This window comes from Scleropages formosus, chromosome 4 (genome assembly GCF_900964775.1).
Source record: "Scleropages formosus chromosome 4, fSclFor1.1, whole genome shotgun sequence".
NCBI classification, from domain to species: Eukaryota; Metazoa; Chordata; class Actinopteri; order Osteoglossiformes; family Osteoglossidae; genus Scleropages; species Scleropages formosus.
In genome coordinates, this window is record NC_041809.1 from 30821246 (window position 1) to 30845300 (window position 24055).

At 42.2% G+C, this 24055-nt stretch overlaps 1 protein-coding gene across 1 annotated transcript in view; it reads right to left on the reverse strand.

The window, feature by feature from the left end:
* Positions 1-3432: 3432 nt before the first annotated feature.
* Positions 3433-24055, reverse strand: part of LOC108934176 (neuronal migration protein doublecortin-like) — a 55602-nt gene continuing 34979 nt past the window's right edge. The window contains exons 4-7 of the mRNA XM_029250761.1: positions 13872-13974; positions 9298-9396; positions 6943-7040; positions 3433-5656 (exon numbers count right to left, since the gene is read on the reverse strand). Of these exons, the coding sequence (XP_029106594.1) occupies positions 5600-5656; positions 6943-7040; positions 9298-9396; positions 13872-13974 (357 nt within the window). The 3' untranslated portion in view covers positions 3433-5599. The remainder of the gene's footprint in view (positions 5657-6942; positions 7041-9297; positions 9397-13871; positions 13975-24055) is intronic.

The window sequence follows — 24055 nt, forward strand, 5'->3', positions numbered from 1 at the left end:
TTGCCTCTATGTCTTGAATTATTTAAAATACAGATCATGCTTCTCTACTTATGATGGTTCGACATACGATTTTTCAGAGTTACAGTAGCGATACGCGTCCGGTAGAATCCATACTTCGAATTTTGAATTTCGATCAAAATTCGATTTCGATTTCCTACCCGTGATGGGTTTATCGGAACGTAATCCCATCGTTAGTCGAGGAGCATCTGTACGTACTTCTGGGGTTTTCATTTACAAGGTGACATGAAAATCCTATGACATGTAACCTGTGCTACAGGCATCTCTAATTTTAAAACGTAACTGTTGCGTGAAACCAGGGACTCGTTTCCCAGAAAAGATCACGGAACCACCGCTGACTACGATGTGCTCTGTTAACACTCTTTGTTCCAAAATCTTGTAAAACTTGTACATTGTTTTATCAGAATCCTGTTACAGTTCTTTTAAAATAGAGTCTAAGACTGGCCATTGTAATGTGGAGCGTAGGGCCCACGAAGAGCGGTTTTGTTTTATTCCAGCAGTAGTCAGTGTCCCCATGAGGAGCGCTGCAAAAGAAAAACAAAAAGCACACAACGCAACACCTGAGTTTGTAGGCAAATTTATTGGTTTCGATATTACAACACACCCTGCCAACGTACAATGAGATGAATACAGTTCTCGATGAGCAATTCTACATGGCCACAGGTTCAAGTTTCTCTCTTCATTTCGCTTTCATGCAAAAAACTGTAACATGTTGAATAACAGACTGTTCGTTGACAGCGATGAGCAAAAGTACAGTAGTTCACACAGGACCCCCGAGTTCCGGAACAGACCCGAAGCAGCTGCCGTGTTCGTGAATGTGTAAGTTACCGCTGTCACCTTCACAAAGTGGTACTTGATCAAACCCTTGGTAACCTGACCCTAACTATGACCATGCAGCCATGAGATACAGAATAGGCAACTGTATGCTTTCAAAAGGTTTTGTTTTTAAAAAAGAGAAAACTGAGAAAGGAGACTATAAATTGAGAAAAAAGTTTTCCACGACACATTCCTACTCTATGAACCATCTACTTCCTAGCTTACAGTAAATACCTACGAAGACTACGTACTATGATTATGTTCGCTTGCTTTAAAAAGTCAATAGTAAAAATGTCTATGTACAAACTGAATGGCACAATGGCAATATGAAAAAAATAGCATATGAATTTTTTTTTTCCTTTTTCTGTTTTTTAAATCACACACAGCAGGAGGAGCTAAAACAAATGAGTACTCAGACACCCGATCACGAATGAATTTCACGTGGCGGAATCATGGCAGCTATAAAAGACGATCATCCCCAACGACGGAGCCATGACTCGGTGTTACACTGAATTTTGACACTGTCTTTCAATTTGATATAAAAAGCACCGTTTTACAAAATTAAGAACTGACAGAAAGTTGTCGTACAAAACGAGCTCAAGCATCGGTCACGTTGTGGAACATATTCCTAAATCAGAAAAGTATCAAAACGTCTTATTTTTGGGACTTTCCGGAGTATCATACAATCTCTCGGTTGACAGAAGGTACTGATGTTTTGCATCCTCTTTAAACACAAAGTAGCAGAAAAGAAGAAAACTAATCCTGGTCTAATGAAACAGAATCCTGTTTTGTGCTTACATTAGCATGCCAATAACATGATGTACTTTGGTATGAATTTCTAAAGATTTAAAGAGCTGGTAAAATTTCAGAGTGAGATTATTATATCATCCTAAAATATGTCAGATATTTCTTGATTATTCTAGACAATAAAGTTCAATAGTAAAGCTGTTAATCAATCTGTTAATCAATAAGCATCTTCTTCATTTAAAAAAATCACTGTATATTTCCAGATATACACTAGGTCATATAGATATTTTCTAGCAAAGAAGAAAAAAATGTGTATTCGACATTTTATTCACTGCACTAATCTGCTGAAAGAAATTTATTTCTGGAACGGGTCCTTATGGCACGTCAAAAGACAGGTAGGTGTCGGAGAGAGACGATTTAACACATCAGCTCGTTCTTCCAAATCCGTTATTCCTATATGTGTCCACACAGGTAAAAATTCATATTCGCTGCTATTTTTTTCCGCTTGCGTAATGGAATGCAAATATGCATGCGGAAGGAAAAAAAAAAAAAAAAAAAAAGGCCACCGACTCCCGCGTGAGGTGTGCGGAGAAGAAGGTGTCCTGGAGTGCGATGGAAGGAGAAATGTCGATTATTTACAAGTTCATCTCACTACCCTGTTAGCTTTTCGTTGCGTTGCTAAGAGCGTCACGTCCCCGTGTTTCCCAGCGTGCTACGGTGTGTGTGGGACTGTCATGCTTCGGGACCTGGGCTTCTAAACGGGTAACGTCACGTTGACGGTGCGAAATGAGAGCGGAGAGAAACACCCAGCTGCTCGAATGGAAAAGATGTGATTTGCTTTGGACAAAGCGAAGGCGTTGGCTTTGCAGCGCGCGGAGACGTTATCCGAACGCGGCTCGGCTGCCGCCGGACGGCGCGATCCGTCGTGTCGCCTCGCGCGACCTCCCTGAAATGCCGCATCACGCGTGTCGCACGTCTGCCTAGTCCTTTTTCCTCTCGCCCTATAAAACTATTTTGCACGTCGCTTGGGAGAAGAGCGCCGTCTATCAAACGGAACGAATGAAAATGTAAACGTAAGACTGGCGGGCGTGTGCACGTGCGCCGTATGCCATGCGATCACAGCAGGACCCACCGAGCACATCGCCGGGGTCTGGAACACGAACGAAATATGCATGTAAGATGGGAAGCATATTCACGAGCATGTGTGCGTTTTTATTTTTCCATGGGATGTGTAAGTTTCATTGGCAATACTGGGTTTGGACAGCTCAAAGCTGCTGCGCTGTGCGTGTCCGTTCCTGTGTACTGCAGGTGGTGTGGTGCCAACATGGGAAAGAGCCAGTTGTAATTCTGGAGAGGCAATTAATTAATGGCGGAACTGGGAACCACGGATACTAGGTTGGGAAATGCTAAATGAAACTTGCCTGCCGGTCTTACGGCTCCCCGCATCGGCATTGCGAACGACCTGCCGAGTCAGCTACATTTTTCATACTGTCTGCTGCACCCAACCCCTCGGGGAGGAGCACGCGAGGATTTCCTCATTAAAATGTCTGGCAATATCGAGCAAAAAGTGTACCGTTTCCGGAGGTACGCTAACCATAGCCAGGGAGGAGCAACACGGTTTTGATGCAGTCAACAGAATTAGTTTGACTGCTGCTAAATGGAAGCACTTTAGAATCCTTTTTTTTTTTTTTTTTTTTTTTTTCCCCTTTTTCAAATTCAGATTTTTGTTCTGCGTGTTTCTTGAGTTAATGAAATCACATCCTTCTAGTAATAGTTTCAAACTGCTATTCTAAGAGCCGGGAACAAGGCCGTTCCGCAGGAGTCTTCGGTATCCAGTTTTTTTTTTTTTTTTTTTTTTTTTTAAATACCTTCCTTTCCTTGCCTTTAGCACCACCAAATAACAAAGGAGCTGCAGCAGTTACCTGACAGTGCAATTAATTCCTCAGCAGATCCTGTTTATACTGGAGATTAATGTTTACCATCGAGGCAGATGCCTGTGTTGCCATGGAGAACTAAATGGTGATGAGCTCATGGATAGAATAGTAATACTAGCTTTTTTATGCTGCGTCTGCTCTTTCTATCCGGCTTTTTTTTTTTTTTTTTAAATTCTTTCTAGTGAAATGCTCTGCATATCCCTACACATCTCACGTTTCGCTGAAGAGCATGTCGGGATAGGTAGAGAGGTGCTTTTAGTCTATTGCCATAGCAACTACAACGCGAGCGTTGAAGGAACTGCTTTTTTCTTTTCGCTTTTTGAAACAGACGCTGTGGTCCCTTCCTTTTTCACATTGCTTCAAAATCCAAGGTCACATCTCCCACATTGCTGTAATGCGAAATCGAGCCGGTTGTATCTCGGGCGATGATGTCTGACCGACACGGTGTAAATGAACGGACGCTGCCTGTAGCGTTTTAACTGTAATAAAGCTGTTAACGCTATTCAGTTTCACATGGCACGAGAACGATTTGCAGTGACACGAGCGTTTGAACGCATGCAAATTAACCGAGCACGGAGCCGGATGGGAAAAAAATATGTCTGCAAGTTGTCTTGAACATCCCCACATTTTATCCGAATGGCAACCAATATATAGATTCATATACTGTATTAGGTTTCGATTCAGCTCAGGTTAAAGATGACAGTACTCTGCTCTGTTAATTTTAATAGGGTTCATACACAAGACAAAGCACCGAACAAGCAACTGTAACAAAGCCAGGACCGCTGAAGAGGATTTCCGAGTTGAATCGCCAAAGGAAGTGCGTACTGCAAACTGTGTAATGCAATTGTTTTCTTAGAAACTCCTACACAAGAGAAAAGTGACTGCTTGCAACGCGTTAGTTAGTTCAAAGTCCCAGACATAAAAAACACCTAGAAAGTGTTCGTCAAAAAAGAAGGGCTTGTGTTCCTGTTAATTTCTATCAAAAGACGGCGGTCTAAAAAAGGCACCACTGGAGGAGAAGTACTCCCACCCTCCATTTTGCATGGTGGCAATAAGCTTGAAGCGAACAAAAGATGTTTATTGTATGTCTCGGGTGATTAGGAGAACGCAGGGGCAGATGTGAGACAATTTGTGGAAAGAGAAAAAAACTGAAAGAAGTACCAGCTGATGAGTTCTACACGTTAAAAGGGGGGCAAGTTCTATAATGCGGTCTGCAGACATCGCAGTGCTCCAAGTTCATCTGTAGGTGGTGTAGTCATAAAGCAGGCAGGTGTGCGGCTGTTGCGCAGAGCAAAGGAAACCATACGACGTCCGACAGAACGGGGACAACGTGAGGTTGTACGGTATCCTTCTCCTTTTAAAATGTACAGGATGTAGTTTTGCTGCAAACTGCAGATCCAATTCTTCACGTAAACAATTGATTTTCCAAACTTCATTTTCCAAATGCTCATACCAGAAAAGGCAAGTGTTAATGTTTAAGGCTAATGGTCTTTTAGCACATCTGGAGTTGATAAAACAACTCGTGCCTAATTTAGACTACTACACCCCACAAATAATACTCATTTGCTGCTGGAATCATACAGCTGTAAACTGTCCACTCTTAACTGACATTAAAATAAAGATATTTAAATTCATGATTTGCACGTTTATTGAAGTGTACAGTAGAATTTTTCTCTAATGTGCTTTAATGTATTTTTTAGCCTTGGTTTATCTGCAGTCTGTGTTTCAACGTGTAGAACAAACAGGTAAGTTTGGTTATCTTACTGTCATCAGAGTATATGCTTGGCATATACAAATATTGTCTTCCTTTTGCACAAAATAAAATGTGGAGATAAGAAAGGAGGTAAAGGCTTTTAAAGTGAATTGTCAAGTGTAATAAGTGTCAAGCGGCATGCGCCGCTGAGGCCAGGTAGTCATAGCGTGCCGCACGGGGCCATGATGGGAGACGGGATGAGACGGAGGAGCTCCAACGGATGCTAGGACGCCAGGAGGGCTAAAGGGGACGGTGAGCACCAAAGATACCTCTGTGACTGGCAGGTGGTGTTGAAACAGGACGAATCGGCGTCAATGGCTGAGGAATGACTCTACATAGAGTCCCCCAGGGAGTCGTCATCATCCAGGGAGAGGGGTAGGTATAGGTCCTGTCAAAGCGGGGGAAAAAAAAGTAGGAGACAGGCAGTGGGTGCTGTGACTGACATCTATCCTCTTTAGATCCATGTGCAGTATTACAGTTGCCATGTAATGATCTGCTCATTATTCTCATCTTCCCATCAGTCTTTAGTATTAGACTTGTCAGTGGATTAGAAACTCAAGATGATTTGTTTTAAGTATTAGCAAGTAAATTGAATGATGACTCAGCATCGATTTTACAAGGAATGTCTCAGTACCGATCATGAGCGTAGTCGCTTCAAACTTATACCGGGTGACATTTTCTCCACTGCTTCAGAGATGCATCTTTATATACTAAAAATCCACAGAACTCTTCAGATATGCAGTAACATTCTCATTCCAGCTGGGTCCTGTTTGCTACATCTGGAGCTGGAGTTGGTCTAAGGGAATGGCAGAGCTTTGAGGAATGGCAGCAGGACGGATACTGCAAGGGGACCTCTACTTTAACACATTTCTAGAACGTCTTAGACTTGCCCAAAAGCTTGAAGCAGCAGAAATGGGAAATCTTGTCTCTCCAAAAAACTATTTGGAGGGGGGGGTGATGAATTATAACAGCAGGTTCAAGCTGACAAGTTTCACAAGAAAAGAGGCCCAAAGTGCAAGGATAAGTTATGTATTAATAGTGTGCCTTATAATAAAATATTCATATTAGTAATTTAAAAGTACATAAATGAAAATACATCATTTATGATCCAAGTGGCAGTTTTTAAATTTTAAAAGTAAAATTGATTATTGATTCTAGTTCATCTATTTATTTACCCTTCACAAAACCTTGAATGAGAACTGTTGGGTAACCACTCATTTGCAATGATGACCTGGGAAGACAAGGAGGGATCACAAATGGAATTTCTAAACCACCAGCTTAAAATTAATGAAAACACAGAAACGCACACAATGATCAAAATTTAAGACATGGACACATTTTCATGACTGCAATTAAACAGACTACGTAGAGCAGTGTTTATAGACGTTGACTTCTGTCTTGAAGTTTGTATGTGAAAATACACACGTCAAAGAGGTGCTTCACCAGAATATTTTGTGAAAAGTACCCAGCTTTATGAATGGAGCAACGTTGAACTATTAAGTGTGGGTGGGTGCATTGCCCTTGAGCCCCCAAAACCAAGAGCCCCTTCTTGTGACGAATCTGCAACCACGGTTCAGGCAGGTGTCGCAAAACAGGATCAGGACTGCAGGTGGTCGGAATAGATTTGTCCTCTACTGTCGTCAGAACGTGGAAACGGAGGCCCTCAGGAGTTACCTTGTGCTTGCGAAGGCTGCCAGGGCTGGTTGGTGTGGAAATGGGGGACTGCTTGGAGATAGGGGTGGAGAGTTGGCTGCTGGACCCTGTTCCGTTGGCTGCTCAGACAGCGAGAGAGGGAGGGAGAGAAACGGCAGCGTTTGGCTTGTTAGACTATGTCTGACATTGACACCTTGAGTGCCAGCAACAGTCCTTCATGCCTTCTACTCCACCCTCCCTGGAAGATGGGCGTTTACAGGCATTATATGGCCTTAGCTATAATGTGAGCCCCTTCATACAACTCGGGGGACACGGTGTTTGTAAGCTTTTGTCCTTCCTGTATTAAAGGGTCCTCAGATGCTACTTCTTGGCACTGGCGGGTTGCTAGGAGACCACAGAAGACTGTTTAAATCTGAAAGTGCTGTGATGTGTGGCGTGGTAGCCTTCGTGCAGTTTCTCGTGTAAGTGTTTCTGAAAAGGCTCTTGAGACAAAAAAAAAAAAAAACCCTCACCAAAGACTAAACCAGATGGAGGCAACTATCCTCCAAGTCTGCTGAATAAACAAAGCCTTTCCAGTGTACACCAACCCCAGTCCCTGAGTCACTTCCAAAAAAATGACTTTTTTTTCTATACAGGTACTGTATTTGACCCATCCAAAGAATAACATAAGAATTAAAAACATACTAAACAATGTAAATAAATATTTAAAGTTAAGCAGTTTAGTGTTACAACCTAAAGGCTAATATCTATAGCAGTGAAACTCAATGGGTGCCTTTTTGTACCCAGCCTACAGTTTCCCCACGGGTTTTGTTATCACTGCAAGAGGCACCGATGTGGACGGACGTATTATGGCTTGTGCGCATGGGGGCTTTGCTGACTGGCAGATTCCGTGTTTTGCTTACAGTCGCAGTGAAGCCGTGCCAGGCGTAACGTCTCTCCTCGGGCGCGGACTGCGCAGCCCGTCAGACACCACCAACTGTTGGCTGTCTGGGTTTGGTTATCCAAAAACTCACTCTATATATATATATATATATATATATATATATATATATATCTCACAGATTTCTTGTGGAAACACTTAAAACAGCAACAATAACAAAGTGAGGAGATAAAAAAATCATGACTGAAATTTGAAAGAAAAATATTTCTGCAATGTAGGAAGAAATCTTACGTGATTAAGGTAACTAACAAAAATAAGTTCAAGCATGCAATATTAAACCAAGTGAGAACTGTATGAAACAGTGATTGCTAGTGTTTACAGGGCAGCTGGTAGTAAAGTGGTCAGTTACCTTTTGATACAAAGGGCACAGGTTTAAATCCCATCTACTGCTCTAGTACCCTTGTGCAAGGTATTTACCCTACAACTGCTCAAGAAAATCAGTTCAACATGGTATATAATTGTAAGCTGCTCAGGAAAAAAGCATCAACCAAATGAGTAAATGTAGATGTGCGTCGGATAAGACCAACTATGCGTTAAAATTTATCATCCGTGTTTTATAAGTGGTCTTCGTCAAGTGCGCCAAAGCCGACCTGCTCTCGGCACGGAGGGACATTCCTGTGACCTCTGTGACCCCTGTGACACTCGACTTAGTGCAGCCAAGCAGAAGATGGCACCACCGCCATCTGCTGCCAAGCGGACTGCTCTCTTCCCTTCCGCTTAACCGCCAATCGTTCGAAAATGGGGCGTTACCATGGCCTGGGGAAGGGAGGTGGGGGCGCTAAAGAATCCTCTGCTCCAAAAACACGGACCTTGAGAGCGTGGCCTTCTCGAAAATGTGAAGACGCCAAAACTTTTTTTCTTTAATAAAACTTTTTGCTCTTATTGACTTTGAGGTTTTGTTGCGCTGAGGACAGGCAAACTCAGAGTATGCATGGCAACAGGTAAATGAATGTGTGTGTGTGTGTGTGTGTGTGTGTGTGTGTGAGAGAGAGAGAGAGAGAGAGAGAGGGAAGTGTCTGCTAAATGAATAAATGTAAATATGTGAATAGAACAGCCCCAAGCAGGAAGTCGGTAAGCGCCAACAGTAACGGCATCTCCTCCTCATACTTCAGCGACTTCACACACCGCAAAGGTCGAAGCAGGAGGAACACCGTTCTGGCGTTTATGCAAAACAGCTGAGGGCACCAGTCATTATGTGTCATTCTGTAATTTGAGCAAATTTCCCTCATCGAGGCTCCGTGAAAAAGCGTTTCGCTGTATTTCGCCGTGTTGCAGTGAGCTGCTATTGGTGCATTTATTCAGAGAAGAGTGCTCGCCTGCCTCAATACACTCTACAGCTGAGGCTAACGCTACAAAAAAAAAAAGCACACGTTCTTTCAAAAAGAGGCTCGCTAAAATCAAACAATTTCATCAAAATCAGAGCAGAGTCATCTCACTCGATTCAGCAGGTGACTTGCTGCGGCGGACTGGTCCCGGGCTCTTTGCGGAGTTCCGCTGAGCGCTCCCTTTGGGGGCCCCCTTCATCACTCTGCATTCTGGAGACACACACACACACGCACAAATGCAAATAAAAGGAGAGAAACAGTCTAACAAGGCAGCTTTCAGACATTTTCCATAAAAACAAATAAAATGGCTGATTTACTTATTTTTCTACAGCAGCTTATCCATTTATTGGATAATAAAACCAGCATTTAAATTTCCCTGCATCCCCTGCAAAACCCCTTTTCTTTTTCCACCCTGAATGAAGATACCTCCGGTTATCTGCGAAGTACACCTCCATTTCCACCCGGAGACAATGCGGACAGAAAGTGTGTAACCTTCCGATATGCGCTCCCGTGAGTCCTGGGCTATTTGCCATACTGTGAGCTATACACCTTCTTAAGACCACGAGAAGAGTAGCTCCATGCCAGATAACTAGCACATGCAAACCATGTGCCTTCCACCACAAAGGAGCTCCTTGTCACAATGGGCACAAGATGCTTGAACGCTGTCGGACGAATCCGATCCGTGTCTTCCGCCGATTGTGACAAGGACTTCCTTGTGGTTTGAGGGAGAGAACTCATTCCGCACTCTGAACCGCTCGCGATCCGCTGTTTCGCTCTTTATTGCCCTCGGAAATGTCCACCCTTCACTGAATGACTGCTTGATTATTAGTAATACGCGGTATCTGGTCCAATGCGCACAGTAACCACGTTTCCCAGGAGGCAAAGGGCAGCCGAGGGTCACAGATCCCTGCCTATTAAACATCCGTACCTACTTCGCGCTCTTTTCACATCGTACATAAATCATGGGATCCGTGTAGGAGGGCTAAACCCTGATGGGTGCCTCACCGACTTCATGAGGCCTTTAACTGTGGGGAAATGGAGGAGTGAAAACAAGCCATTTTTGGGTTTTCTCTCGAGCAGAACATTTCACAACCGATTTTGCCTTCTACGGACTTGCGGCAATAATAATCACAAGACGACGCGGTCCACATTTGTTCGGTGACCTTGACTGCAGAGATCCTTCTTAGGGTAAGGTATCAGTGTTTTCTCATAAAAAGACACTGTACATTTACATTACTGGAAATGTTTATTTCCGTGTTTACGGCTGTTTTGCACATGCTGAACGTTGCAGCGTACGCTAGGCCACATTGCAGAACGTGCCATTAAACGTTACGCGGTGCGTGATTCAGTCGGCTCGCGTAGCCTTCCAGACGCCGTCTGCCTCCTCTACTCGACCGCTCACGGCGCTGATCCTGCAGCACAACCTTCGTATCCTCGCCCTTCGCACAACGGAAGCTGCAAACAGACGTCCGTATGCTAAACGCCTCTGCGAACACTGGCAAGCGGCAAACTCGCTCCTGAGGTTCAAAGACCACCCCTGGGTCGCGTTTTCAGCAAGACGCTTACGGCAAGGTCCCTGGCAGCTTTATTTTGTCTATGCTGCTCCGTTTAGCAAGCACCTGCTCTCCTTCCCCCACTTTAGGATGACTATGTATCCCAGGGGAGCAAACCGTCCAGTTTGCTACTGAAACACTAGAAGGTACAATTCCAGCAGATGTCATACTGGAAAACAGATCTTCTGTGTAGCAGTCAGGGGAATGTGTTAATTGAATCAGTATACAGAGCCATAGCGATCAGGAAAGTGCTCATTATTCCTTATTTTTACCCTTATCCTTTGTACATAGTAATTATAAGTTATCTTGTAAAGGAGGGGTGAAAATGATTGCATTTTTTAACTGAATCTGCAAGTTATAAAAGCATATTATTCTTTTGTCTTCGTGCCGTTACAAAACACTGCATTTTGTAAAATGCATGCGGAATTTCATCATCAAAGGCACAGGTAATCAAAGCAAATATGTTCACAAATAAAAAAAAAAAAAAAAAAAGCATTCCCCCGAAACACTTTCACGTGGAATGAATGACCTGCAAGAGAGACACAAAAAGATTCTGACTATCAGACAGTTGTGTCTCTTTACAGGCATTGCAGTGTAGTATTAGAAGCTACTGTATATATCACTTGCATGTTGTCAGTTGAGACAAACAGTTTAAAACAGAGTGGAGAAAAGATGGCAGAAACAATCATCGGCGGACACTCCCTAATATTTTTGCTCTTCATAGTTTCTGAGGAAGTAAATTTGCTAGTAAAAACTCCCAACCAACTACATAGTAACAATATTATCTGTATCATTCTGCAACGGACTCGGAGTGAAACGTGATAATTATTTCATATATCTTTTCATTTATTGACCTTTGTGTTATTATATTAATTATATTTGTTAAGTGGGTCAGTCAATGTGTGTGTTTATCATCTCACAACAGATGTAAAACTACTCAGCACTGGTTTTTTGGGTGGATCTGATGTCCTTGACAGATGCTTACCGTCTGTCCAAAACCAAGTATGTGAGAACTGGCATTTTTTTAATCTATCTGCACAATTTACAACATGTAAGATTACTATACAATTTGTGTACAGCTTTGGGTATTACAAAGTGAAAAAATGCTATTTTTTCAGAACTTTCAAGTTGAAATATACTGGCTAAAATATCCTCTGAGACCTTCGATTGACTTTTCTCTCCATAGGTGATTCTTACTGGTAGGATGTCAGCATGTGGGTGATTATAACTGTCCCTGATCACAATTACATTTTGTTCTGCTATGAATGTGCGTTGATGGACTGGGGCAAGGTCATTTCGGTGCTTCCTCCCCATGGAAACAAGTCACAGATTGCGGATGGCAAAACAGTGAAAGAGTCACACATCCACGAAAGCACTGTCCCTCCAGTGACTAAACTGTACTGCATTTTCAGCAATGAACCCAGAGCAAAAGATTTTTTTTTTTTTTTTTTTTTCCCAGGAATCTGCAAGGAGATTAGAGAGCAGGACAGACTTATTTGCGGAAGCCAGTTTACCCGCACATGGTCTCTGAGTCCAACAGGAGAAAAGCGTGCATTGGAAGGAGATTTTTCTTGTTGCTCACACCTAGCGATAATGCCACAGTGCAAACCTAACCCAAACCTGTTACCATGGAGATTAATTACATGGTTGCCCCCCCAACCGACCCCCCATCACCACACCACCTCATTCCAATCTCCTTTTTCGAAATAGACCTCTACTGCCTCACACACCATCATACTGTACACACTGTAGAAATGCAAGCAATCTGTGCTGAGTGGATAACACAAATTGTAGACTTTCTCTTTAGCACATAGCTGTTCTAATCTCTGTCTGACATGCCTCTGTGCAAAGAGGGCTCCTTCCTATGAATATTAAATTATAATGATATAAACAGGCATAAATTCAAGGTAGGAAAAATGTATAAATGAATAAAACTGCAATATGTTTTGTTAGAAAGCACTTAATATACTGGATGTCAAATTGTGATGAATAAAAATGCACCAGAATGGCAACTCTTCGGTGAGGGAGCTGGTACAATGTAAATGAATTATACCCCTTTGAGCCATGTGCCTGCCACTTTATTTGCAGAAATTGAAAATTCAATTAAATTAATGATCGAGTCTGTTGACTGAATGCTACACACCCTGAATAGTGAAAGTAGCTAAAAAAAAAAAAAAAAAAAAGTCTGCTGAAAGTCTCTTCTAATTAGAAAGCACTGCTTCCTTGTTGCACATTACAACATTATTTTATGACAGGAGAAAACTTTCAGCCCTTGTTATGGTGACGCCTTTTGAAGAAAACCTACCTATGTGCAAAAGAAGGTATGTTTTGTCTTATAAAAGTTGAAAAACCACCACAAAAGTTCTATGTATCGAAATCAAGGGCGGTGGAGAAGGGTAGCACTGGCACCTCACCGCTCCTGGGCAGTGTGTTTAGACATGGGTTTAAATCAGGATCATTATGTGCAGAATTTGCATGTTTTCACCATGTATGTGTGGGCTTCCTCCAGGTGCTCTGGTTTTCTCCTACAGTTCAAAGACCTGTCACATGAACAGGTGACTAAATTACCCAGTGTGTGTATGTGTGAATGACTGAGGCCATATTCGCTGACAATATTTTCAAGGTCAACACTATATAGAGTGTATAAATGAAATATAAACATGGGCCCAGATACATTCATACACATATTTCAAGTATGGTATCTATTCTGAGAAAAATCTGTCATTCATTCCAACTATTATACCCTGGTGCAGTAATGCCTTGATTAGCACTCTAAATCCGTTATTGAGAAAACGGAGCTCTAAATACAGCAGCACTGTAAGAGGCCATTCATTCATCCATTTCTAAATAATTTTTGAAAATTAAAAAAAAAAATATATGGTAAATTACTATGATAAAGTACTCAAAGGGCTAAAATTAAAGCACAGTCATAAAACATGGCTGTGGGGGTTAGCGATAATTGAGGCAGTACTGTACTAACCTATTACTAACCTTTGGTCTCTGTTTAACCTTCATATTATGATGTATTTGACCTATCAACATATTTGAAATTGATATTACACCCCTGGAAGGATGTAAAAGCAAGAGAGTGAATATCAAGGATCTTGCTGCAAGGAGGTCTACCGGTCTCACCATTCTCATCCAATGAGAAGTCATCTTGGGCATAGCGAAACTTCTCTGGTCCACAAGCGATGAAGACGTCATCATCTCCGAAAAAGTCCTGCAGGCACGTAACCTAGAGATTGGAGACATCAGCATCATTTGTGAGCTCAGATACAGTCTGTCACTTTGCAGCTGGTAAAGTGTATGATCAGTAACCACTTAGCCCCATTTGGCTTTAAACTATGAATTATAGTATTCAGCCACTTACAAAGTCCACCATTAAATGTATACATTTAGCAGATTCTTTTCTCTGAAGCAACATAAAATGATTACTAACAAGTATTTAGATGAAACCTGTGTCCGAGGCAACTTCTGATGATGGATTCACTGTGCTAAACTCCCTCATTCACCCCTCTACACATCCGAGCAATGTAACACACTCGCGCGCACACACACACACACACACACACACACACACACACACACACACACACACACACACACACACACACACACACACTAGAGGTGCTTTAGAGTCACCAGTTCACCTGAAACCCACACAAACAGAGAATATGCAAACCTCAGACAAACAAAGTTGGAACCAATATCCAAATGCACAGCTCAGGCATTGCAAAGCATCGGCACTACCTGCTAAACCACCTTTCGGTCACTGCAAAGAGGGTGTAGAGAGACACGTATCCCGCCACTCCTACGAGTAACATCTTCCTGACATGAGACCTTAACGGTTGCGTGATGGTCTTCAACATACTGTGCTGTTGTGTTAATACAGGAGGGATTGCTAATTAGTAATTTAATTTCTGGCTTCATGTATATTAAAACATCTCGTGACTTTTGAAAAATTATTAGGTCCCGTCAAACTACAACGGCTGTTCAATGTGTTGAAAAGGGTGGGAGCGATTGCCTCATTTCTGGGCTGTGGAAGGTAGCTAATTCTATCTCGGCCAGTCGAACAGCTGTGCGGAGCTGATGGTGCGAGTGGCACGAATGAACCGACAGCTTGGCGTCGGCCAACTGGGCGCAGCATTCGTGCCCTAAAATTCCACAGAGGTGGACAAATTCACCCTCGACAGGAAACGCACGTTAACAGGTAACAGTAACATCTGCAAGAACCGTGATATCTTTTTTTGTGAGAATGCTACCGAAACGTAACCTTTTGAGAGGAAAAATAAGGAAAAAAAAAAAAAGCACTTCTGTTTCAGCAGGGGAATTTTTTAAGGAAAGATTTTGCGTGGTTGGGAGAAAGTATTTTCTTTTTCAGTTTACTAATAGTAATAATAATGACAGTGTTGAGCAGTGACAATTTACTGACAATACTAAACATTCATATAGTTGGTAACACGGATATTGGCCAGTGAAGGCACTGAATTTGTAAATACAAGGTTTCAGGTTACAGAAAAATCCAGATCAGTACAGTTCTTATTCTCATGAGTAAGATGCTTGCCTCAGTAAATATCTAGCAGCATAAATATGCATGACTTGAAAAGCTATTTAAGGCCTGGGTAACAGACTGCTGAGCCGGACTTTTAAAAGAAGATTCCCGGTCTATTAGCGGCATGTTCACAGGACCCAGTTTACTAGCCCTCCTCCGCTAAAGAGGCCTTCCCCACAGATGATATGCTAATGGTTTTTTGGGGTGGCTCCCCACGTCGGCGCGGCCTATTAAAAACGCCTCGTCAAAACCCGCAGGGGTTCACCGATCTGCAATGGAAATGCAATCAAGCTCATGAGCCGGGAATGAGAGGAACGGCAGAACTATCGCCACCGGCAACCCCAACCCCCATCATCCTCTCCTCGAGGGCCACGCCGCATCTAAAGGTCTTGGAATAATAGCTCGGCGAGCAATTTAGCAATGTGATGCTAACAATCAACAGCTGCTTCTGGAGTCATTTCTCGAGTTCCCCACAATGTGTGAAGGGTCACAGGAGTAGAATGTGAACAGAGGCTAGAGGGGTTGTTTGTAACTTTACTATACTGTATAAATTCATTCTTTCAATTGAAGGTTTATTTCTTTCTTCTATGCGAGGTATGTTTGGATGTTTATTAATCTCACTAGATGGTCATTTTTTACTTCTTATATTTATCCTGTTTTCAAGGTGACTTTACAATAACAAAGTTTCTAATGGTACCCACCATGATTCACCCAGAGAGGTAACCCACAAAAAAAGGCCATTTTCAGACTAACAGCAACATTACTGACTTTTTAAAAAGAGTATTCTGCATTTTAAAGGCGTTTTCTGCAAGAAGTGGTGTTTTGCGATTCCATGATGCCTGTGGTACGGGAAACAAATGACTTTCGATTCCCTCTAAGCTCCTGACAGAATCAATATTTCCTCTGCCCTAGTTATAGCCAAGATAGGACAGTCTAATAATCCCCCAAGCACAGAGAGCATCTGCCACTAATATTCCACTCTAGGCTATCTTTGGATCACATTTGTTTCCCCCAACGCCAGGCAGGATCCTACATGTCACACATTTTTATGCAAATGTTCTTGTTCCAGGTAAAACAAAGGTTAAACAGTACAATGATGCCAAATGGCTCTTTAATATATTAGTATGCCCGTGCTTTCAAACGTGAATAACCTTGTATCTCAACCGACAAACAAAACTGGGACTCGAAAGTCTGTAACTAAAAATTGTTTGTAAGCCCATTCACTATGTCACAATCAATAAAACTTAATAATCCAATGTAACCCCTTGATTTATTCACAGGTTAGGTTATGTTAAAAACATCAGATGGAGCTATAATGAATTTTTTAAAAATTACTGTTGGACTTCTATTAATTCCCTCTATTTTCATCAAGAGTTTGTACATTGGAAGGTTTCAGTGTCAATTTGAACTGGAAACATTGGGGGTGAGACAAGATACAACGTCGTTTGGACGCCAATCTTCTATGAACCTGAAGCTACATTAACGTTAAGTCTACTTTAAAATAAAAGAAAATAAAAATATGTTGTTTACACAACTTCCCATGCAGTGTACTGAGTTCTGCTTTACACATGTTAGACAGTGCCGTGTTACTTCACATGTTAGTGCAACACTTCAGGTGCCACAGGAAAATGAAAAAGGGGAGTAAAGAAATTACAGTGAATACGAGAACATATTAAAAAGTGTTTCGCTCTAAAACCCTGACTGTACTTTACTGGCTACATGAAAGCACCCAATAATCACATAAACACGTGTCCCGCACTATCCCAGGCTTTGCGCTGCTCTTTCTTCTTCCTTCTCTCCCCACTTACCCTCCTCTGTCCCTTCTAAGTGCATTTTACTGCCAAGTAGTGGTGGAAATCAGAAACCCAGGCCAGTATTGCTCAAAAAAGTTAAGAAAATACTATTAAAAATAAATTTGGACGTACAAATTTATAATTTGAAAGTTCACAACTCCGGGTGATCATCACAGGAGGTACAAGTGTAATTAGCTGGAATGCATTTGGGAAGATTTGGGTACGGGACAGGAGGATCTACGCCTGGGGGCTTGCCTCTAGGTCTGGCACTAAGGCAAAGGGTGACAGGGTGCATGCTGATACAGCACACCGGTACAGGACACCTCTATTACCATGTCTGGGTTACCAGCAGAGACAAGACCAAATTGGGTGGTGCAAGCACCAAATCCCTGACCTTCATCTGTCAGCTCACATCACATCTCAACACAGGCACCGGTTTGACTTGAGCATGCTCCTGAGACGTGTCACCCTCGCTGAAGGAGTGTCGGGTTACATTAAGGTGTCCGTAAAAAGGTTCTGCTTCACCGTTAAAAATGCCATTTACAAATGGACTCATTATCCTTTACGTGATTAGCGTAACGAGGGGGCAAAACATTCTGCCAAGCTCCTGGACGTTATGGGCTCTCCCCTGAGAAGAGCTGACACACAGCTGTAGACATGAAGGCTCCAATCAACTGCTTAAGTTTATTTTAATAGAGCAGAGTTTTAAGGAATAATTGCAGTTGAGCATTAAATGAATTAAAAAGGTCTGAGTTTAATTTACAGACCATTCGACTAATCGATTCTACCTTTCTTCCTCCCTTGGACAATCGGTGATGCTGAGAGGCTGACAACAACACTGGCCTATCTATTGAGATAAATATTGCTTTAAGATAATAGACTACAGATCCATAGTCTATGTGCTACAGTCAAGAAGTTGACTGTAGACTGGTTACCGTGTGCTGCTGTTGTGCCGCATGTGCCAATGGCTTACAATCACAGTACTGTCACACAGCAGCCAGCCTCAGAATGTACTGTACAATAGATATGCTCTAGACAAAGTTATGAAGGTGGCTTTTCAAAGCACACACACACACACACACACACACACACACACATCCTCTGAAACCGCTTGTCCCGTACGGCGTCGCAGGGAGCTGGAGCCTAACCCGGCAACACAGGGCAAAAGGCTGGAGAGGGAGGGGACACACCCAGAAGGAGACGCCAGTCTGTCACAAGGCACCCCAAGCGGGATTCCCAGACCCACCGGAGAGCAGTACCCAGTCCAACCCACTGCGCCACCGTACCCCGACACCTTTTTGAAGCAATAAATACAAAAATATTTGTTCATGTACCAACAAATCATATTTGACAAAATTTAAGGGATCACAGCATCCCCTTGTGATGTCATACCTGCAGCATTATACAATGACAACATAATGGTCATGATGTGAATGTGACATCTGTGGGTACAGGTCTGGGAAGTGACAAGGTGTGGGATAGCAACACATGGATTTATTACTGGACTTTACACAACTGCAGCAACTTAGTCACTTAACTAAAATACAAAAAATGGTCTTTGGTTTAAAGCTATGGGAGCAAAGTGGGGAAAAAGGAGGTTTCATGAAACTAAACAGAATCCCCTGCCAAACCATAAACTCTAAATCAAGTCTCATATTCACAACCATATTTCATAATAGCGTAGACTCTCAAAATGAAACTTTTAGCACCCACACTTTCAACATTGTCAAGTTATTGTATCTGTTTTAATAGTCTTCAATAAGTTCAACTGGCTACATGCGATCCTTATTTTTGTTCAATGAGTTTCTCCTCGGGGGGCGTAGCGGGTTTGACCGAGTCCTGCTCTCCAGTGGGTCTAGGGTTTGAGTCCCGCTTGAGGTGCCTTGTGATGGACTGGCATCCCGTCCTTGGTGTGTCCACTCCCCCTCCAGCCTTGCGCTCTGTGTTGCCGGGTTAGGCTCCGGTTCCCCGCGACCCCGTATGGGACAAGCGGTTCAGATGAGGGGTCGTGTGTGTGAGTTTTTCCTCAGGTACGGTCACTGGGCTTGGAGATTGTGTGGTGTTAAACCTGAAAGAAAATATCCTACTGCATGAAAAAGACAGCCAAACAACAAAGTAACTGTCATATAACTGGAACAGAATGCTAGTCTGCCATTTAACTATACCTGGCATAACAAGGATATAAACTCAAAAACATGTATGTTGAAAATTCAGCTCCTGGGATTGACCAAAACTAACATTTAAACTGACAATAACTCTTCGGGGTGGTTTTCTTTCACCGAACTCTTCATTAATCATGATACTGCTCCTTATTACTCCTTATACAGTGTGGAAATTGGGGGCAATGTCTTTTTGCAGCTCTCTACAAGACAAAGTCATGCTAATAAATAAGACACTACTTCCTTTATGATCTTAAAAAATTGTTTAGACTAAGGGAACACATTATACTATATAGAAAAATGAGTCCACTGCAACCTGCCAAAGATAAAATACTAAATACAGAGTAAAACTAATATTTATTGATAAAATTTAATGGATTGCTCAATAGGTTTTGTTCATGAAGAAAGTCAAGTAACCAAACTTGTTAACACTGAAAGACTGTAGATCTGTGAAGAAAGAGCTGAATAGCTTGTGTAACCTTGAGAAAGCTGGTGAACCCCTAGAGGATTCTGTAAATATTCAGATGTACTGCTGCATGAAATTGCACCGCATGTAAGGAGTACAGGTCCCCCCTAACTGGGCAAAACAGGTCTCATTCAAATGCTGCCCATGTCGAACACCTCCTGGGTTTTGGAGCACACAGATTACCGCTGGAGCATTTCCCAGATTCCGTGGTCTATCTTTCAATATGGGCTACACATGAGCTCTTTGGGTGTGCTCCTTTGTCAACAGTTGTTTTAGTTCCTACTCATACTCAATACATGTAGGCAGTCTTTCATGGTGTCCCTGGACATTCCTCAGCTGAGCCATCAATTTTCCGACATCCTGTAGCTTCCCGTCACCAGAAACACTTGTGGCATAGAGTGTACATAATGCCCCTGCCCACCCCATATTGGCTATTTCTCCATTCCATGCAAATACCATGTCTACATAATCCTGTTATGGGTAATCCCAGATACATGTTCTCATGCATCATGGCATGTTGCTCTATTCTTTTCCACTGGTTTAGCTAGTCATGTTTCAGGAGACCTAAAGTTGGGTTACCATTACCCCAGATGGGGTTTATGCTAGGGTGAAAAGAGTATGAATAGCACAATATAGTTCTATTGACACCTTTATGCCATGCACACTCATTGTACAACATACCCCTTTTCAGCCACACCATTGTGTGTAATCTTAACATTATCCCTTATTATCATCATTCCCCCCTCCAAAAATGTTCTTTTTTAGCTAATCGCATTACAGCATGAACGGGGGAAGTTTCCACTTATTCACAAGGCAGTGGGGGCTGTCTTCCATCTGGTGCAGCCACAGTTCCATTGTTTCTTCATTCAGCTCACAAGAGCCATTTTAAAGGCAATTACTTACAATAAAATAACATGGTTACATGTATGGACAGGCTGGGTGGCCATACCGGTTAAGAATAATGTGAGTCTTTGTTCCAGTTAATTGTGAAATTTTGTACAGCTCCATTCTTTTTTATTTTGTCATATGTGAAAATAGAATGAAATTGATGACTGTGACACAAGGGTGTGTCTAACCTGGAAACCGACCTGGTGCGCGGCAACGCTACGTGGACTTCCGGGACTTTTTTATTATTACAAGCTCTCTTGCCCAAACAAATTTCAACAGCTGTACAGTCCGGTTAACCAAGTCATCTTTTCGGTCTGTTTAAAAAAAGTCACCAAAGGGGATTCATTGGCATTAGGGAGAAACAAGCTCTCACCATCTGTGGCCACCAGTGTGGAAGGTATGTGTGGGACCGGGGTTTTTTTGCTTGCCACAGTAACCCATTTAGAATTGAAGTTACTCTCTCATTGATAGTCTTATTAGTCGGTATAAGGACAAATTCGGCTTTATGCAAATCTTGGACATACAAATCAGTATTCTTATGTGTTTTCGTACTGCCATTGTGTCTCAGACAGTCACCATAAACGAAAGAGGAGAATTAATAATTTGATTACTGCAGTTCCTGACAAGAACTACTGAGCTTTTAACATGTGAAGTGACAGTATTTTTGCAGACATAATTCTTATTGATATGGTGCGATGGACTGGTATTCTGTCCAGTATGCACCCTGCCTAGTCTATCGCCCTATGCTTCCGAGATAAGCTCTGGACCACCACGATCCTGAATTAGGACAAATGGTTATCAATAATGAGTCAGTAATAATAATTGTGTAAAACAAGATGTCTAATTAACACTGGGAAGGTGGGCTTTTCTGTTGTTCCGCTTCACTGCTCAAATATCCACGTGATTAACCTCACCTTCCCTGTACCACTCATGCAAAAATGACAGTAAACTCCCATCCTTGTGCCCCACTCCTCTAGGGCGCTGCTTTTAATCAGTGGGGGGGGGGGTCTCCCAAACTAGAATGCAAGTGCTTACATCGTCCAGCTCCACCATGCGCGTCTACCCACTGAAATGGCAAACATGAGCACGGAGTTGAGCAGAAGACAATGTAGCCAAAGGCTGAATTTTACAGATGCTTTGGCACAGCCCTCCATCGACAACGGGGTAACTATATATATATATATATATATATATATATATATATATATATATATATATATGCCAGACACGTCAGGCTGAATGTTTTAAAAGTCCTCTACACAGTTCCCTTAATGATTTAATTAGCTCTGTCCTTCTGATTTTTTAACATTAAGAAAATATATAAAGAGATAAAATATATATTTTATGGGAATATTACTGCTAATTCAGAATAGATTTAATGCTTAATTTTTCAGGGTAAAGTCTTGATATAAATAGTACAGGTAATTAAAGACCAATTGATCAAGACAAAGGCGCTGGAGTGAAGACAAGAAGACACGGCTCCCCCAAGATCTGAGCTTGACACCCCTGTTTTTACACAAAGCCTCTGCTTTTACACAGAAACAACACAATCGCCACTTCCGCTTCTTCCTGACGTCTTTGGCATTCAAATAAAGGCAAACGTCTTCAGCAAAAAGAATCAATGTCAATATATTTTCTAAGCAATTATCAAGCAATTGTAGCAAAAACAACATACAATTATGCAGGGACCATCAAACAGGGCCTTTTAGTTCCTCATCTAAGAGGGGCAACCCACTGAGTCACCTAGCAACAGCACTTCTGTGATACCAGCAAAGATGGCAAGATGCTGAAGCATTTTCTACTGCTTTTACGTCTTTCAAGGAGGGACACAACCACTGCCTGTGACCTGCAGATAGCACGTACCCCCTCATATTGCCCCATTAGCCCCAGCCTAATTCACCTTGGGCTGCAGAGAGTACACCCTAATCCTTACCTCGCCAGCTGTTAAAGAACCTCCTAACCCTAAGTAAACAGCCACACAACATGAAGGACCCAATGAATTAGACGCTGAATAATTTAAGGATTCTTCCTATAGACCATTTCTAAGCAACGGTTTACTAGTGCAAATGCGGTGGACAAGAATCAATTAATAAATAAGGTATTTGTCTCATGTTAGTTGATGAAGAAGTCATATTTTTTTATTTGCAACATTTGTAACATTTTTATTCAAAGTCTATCAGTATGTCTATATTTTCACTACTGCTATACATTCACAAAATGTTATCCTTTAGGAATATCCTGAATCTTTTAGGACACATTCCTGTCTCAAGTCCAACCAATGACAACAACCACTTGCCCCAAGCAGGGTCGCAGTGAGCCGGAGCCTATCTCGGAAACATAGGGCGCAAGGCTTAAGGCGGAGGGGACACACCCTGGATGGGACACAAGTCCATTGCAAGGCACCACAAGCAGGACTCAAACCCCGGACCCGCCACACAGCAGGCAGCGGCCAAACCCGCTGTACCACCCCCCCCCCCCCGTCTCAAGCCCTGAACGGCAAATTTCTTTTCTCACCCCAATATCCAAAGTCACACAGTTCAAACCATATGCGAGGTTTTAAAATGCTGTGTATCTCTTGCTTAAATGAGATAGAAAAGGTGTTGGTGGGGAGGGGGGAGGTGTTACAGTGTCAGTAACTCATTTAAAACTGTAAATCCCTTAACGCACAGAACCCACCACAATGTTAAGGGACACAGTTCACCCATTCATCAATCCTTTCTCAGCTACCACTTTTCCAGTCGAGGGTCATGCTGGTCCAGAGCCTATCCTAAGGACTGTGCCGTTGCAACCTCGATTACGTATCCCAGCAATTCAAGGCTTTTACAGGCCCTCCATTGCACAATGTTTGTGTTATTATCATTTACATTCTCTCCACAATACAGATGTGGCTGTGCTGCACACTTCCATAACCTTCTAACTGCCTAATCCCGAAGCAGCGCGGGTCATTTTGAATCCATTTTTACTGAAGTAGCCAACTAAAGAATGTGCTACTCATCCATCATCATTACTCGTAATCTGTGATAAAAATTCTATTCTTAATCACGTTCAGCAGTGCAGTGCGTTTCCGTGGAAACAGCTGCGTTTGAGATGGGAAAGATACCCAGTGAGAAGAAAGGTAGTATTGCTGCAGATTAGCTGTAGGGATAAAACAGAGCAAATCTGTATTTCTTTCTATATTCCTTGTGTGTATAGTCAGCATATTGGTATAAAAATCAGTTTCTGGTAGCCAGTGAAAATATTTTCTTATACACATCTCTCAAATCACTTATGCATGTGAGATTAAAAAATCCTGGTCAGTAAAAACTGGTAAAACTTCTTTTTTTTTTTTTTTTTTTTTTTTACTTTTCCAGTCATATTAACTGTTGTTTTTTACTTACTTTTTGATCTTCTTCGCTCTTTATACAAAAACCTAATGTGTCAGTTTAAGCAGCTGGATGCACGTACATTTTGTACATACA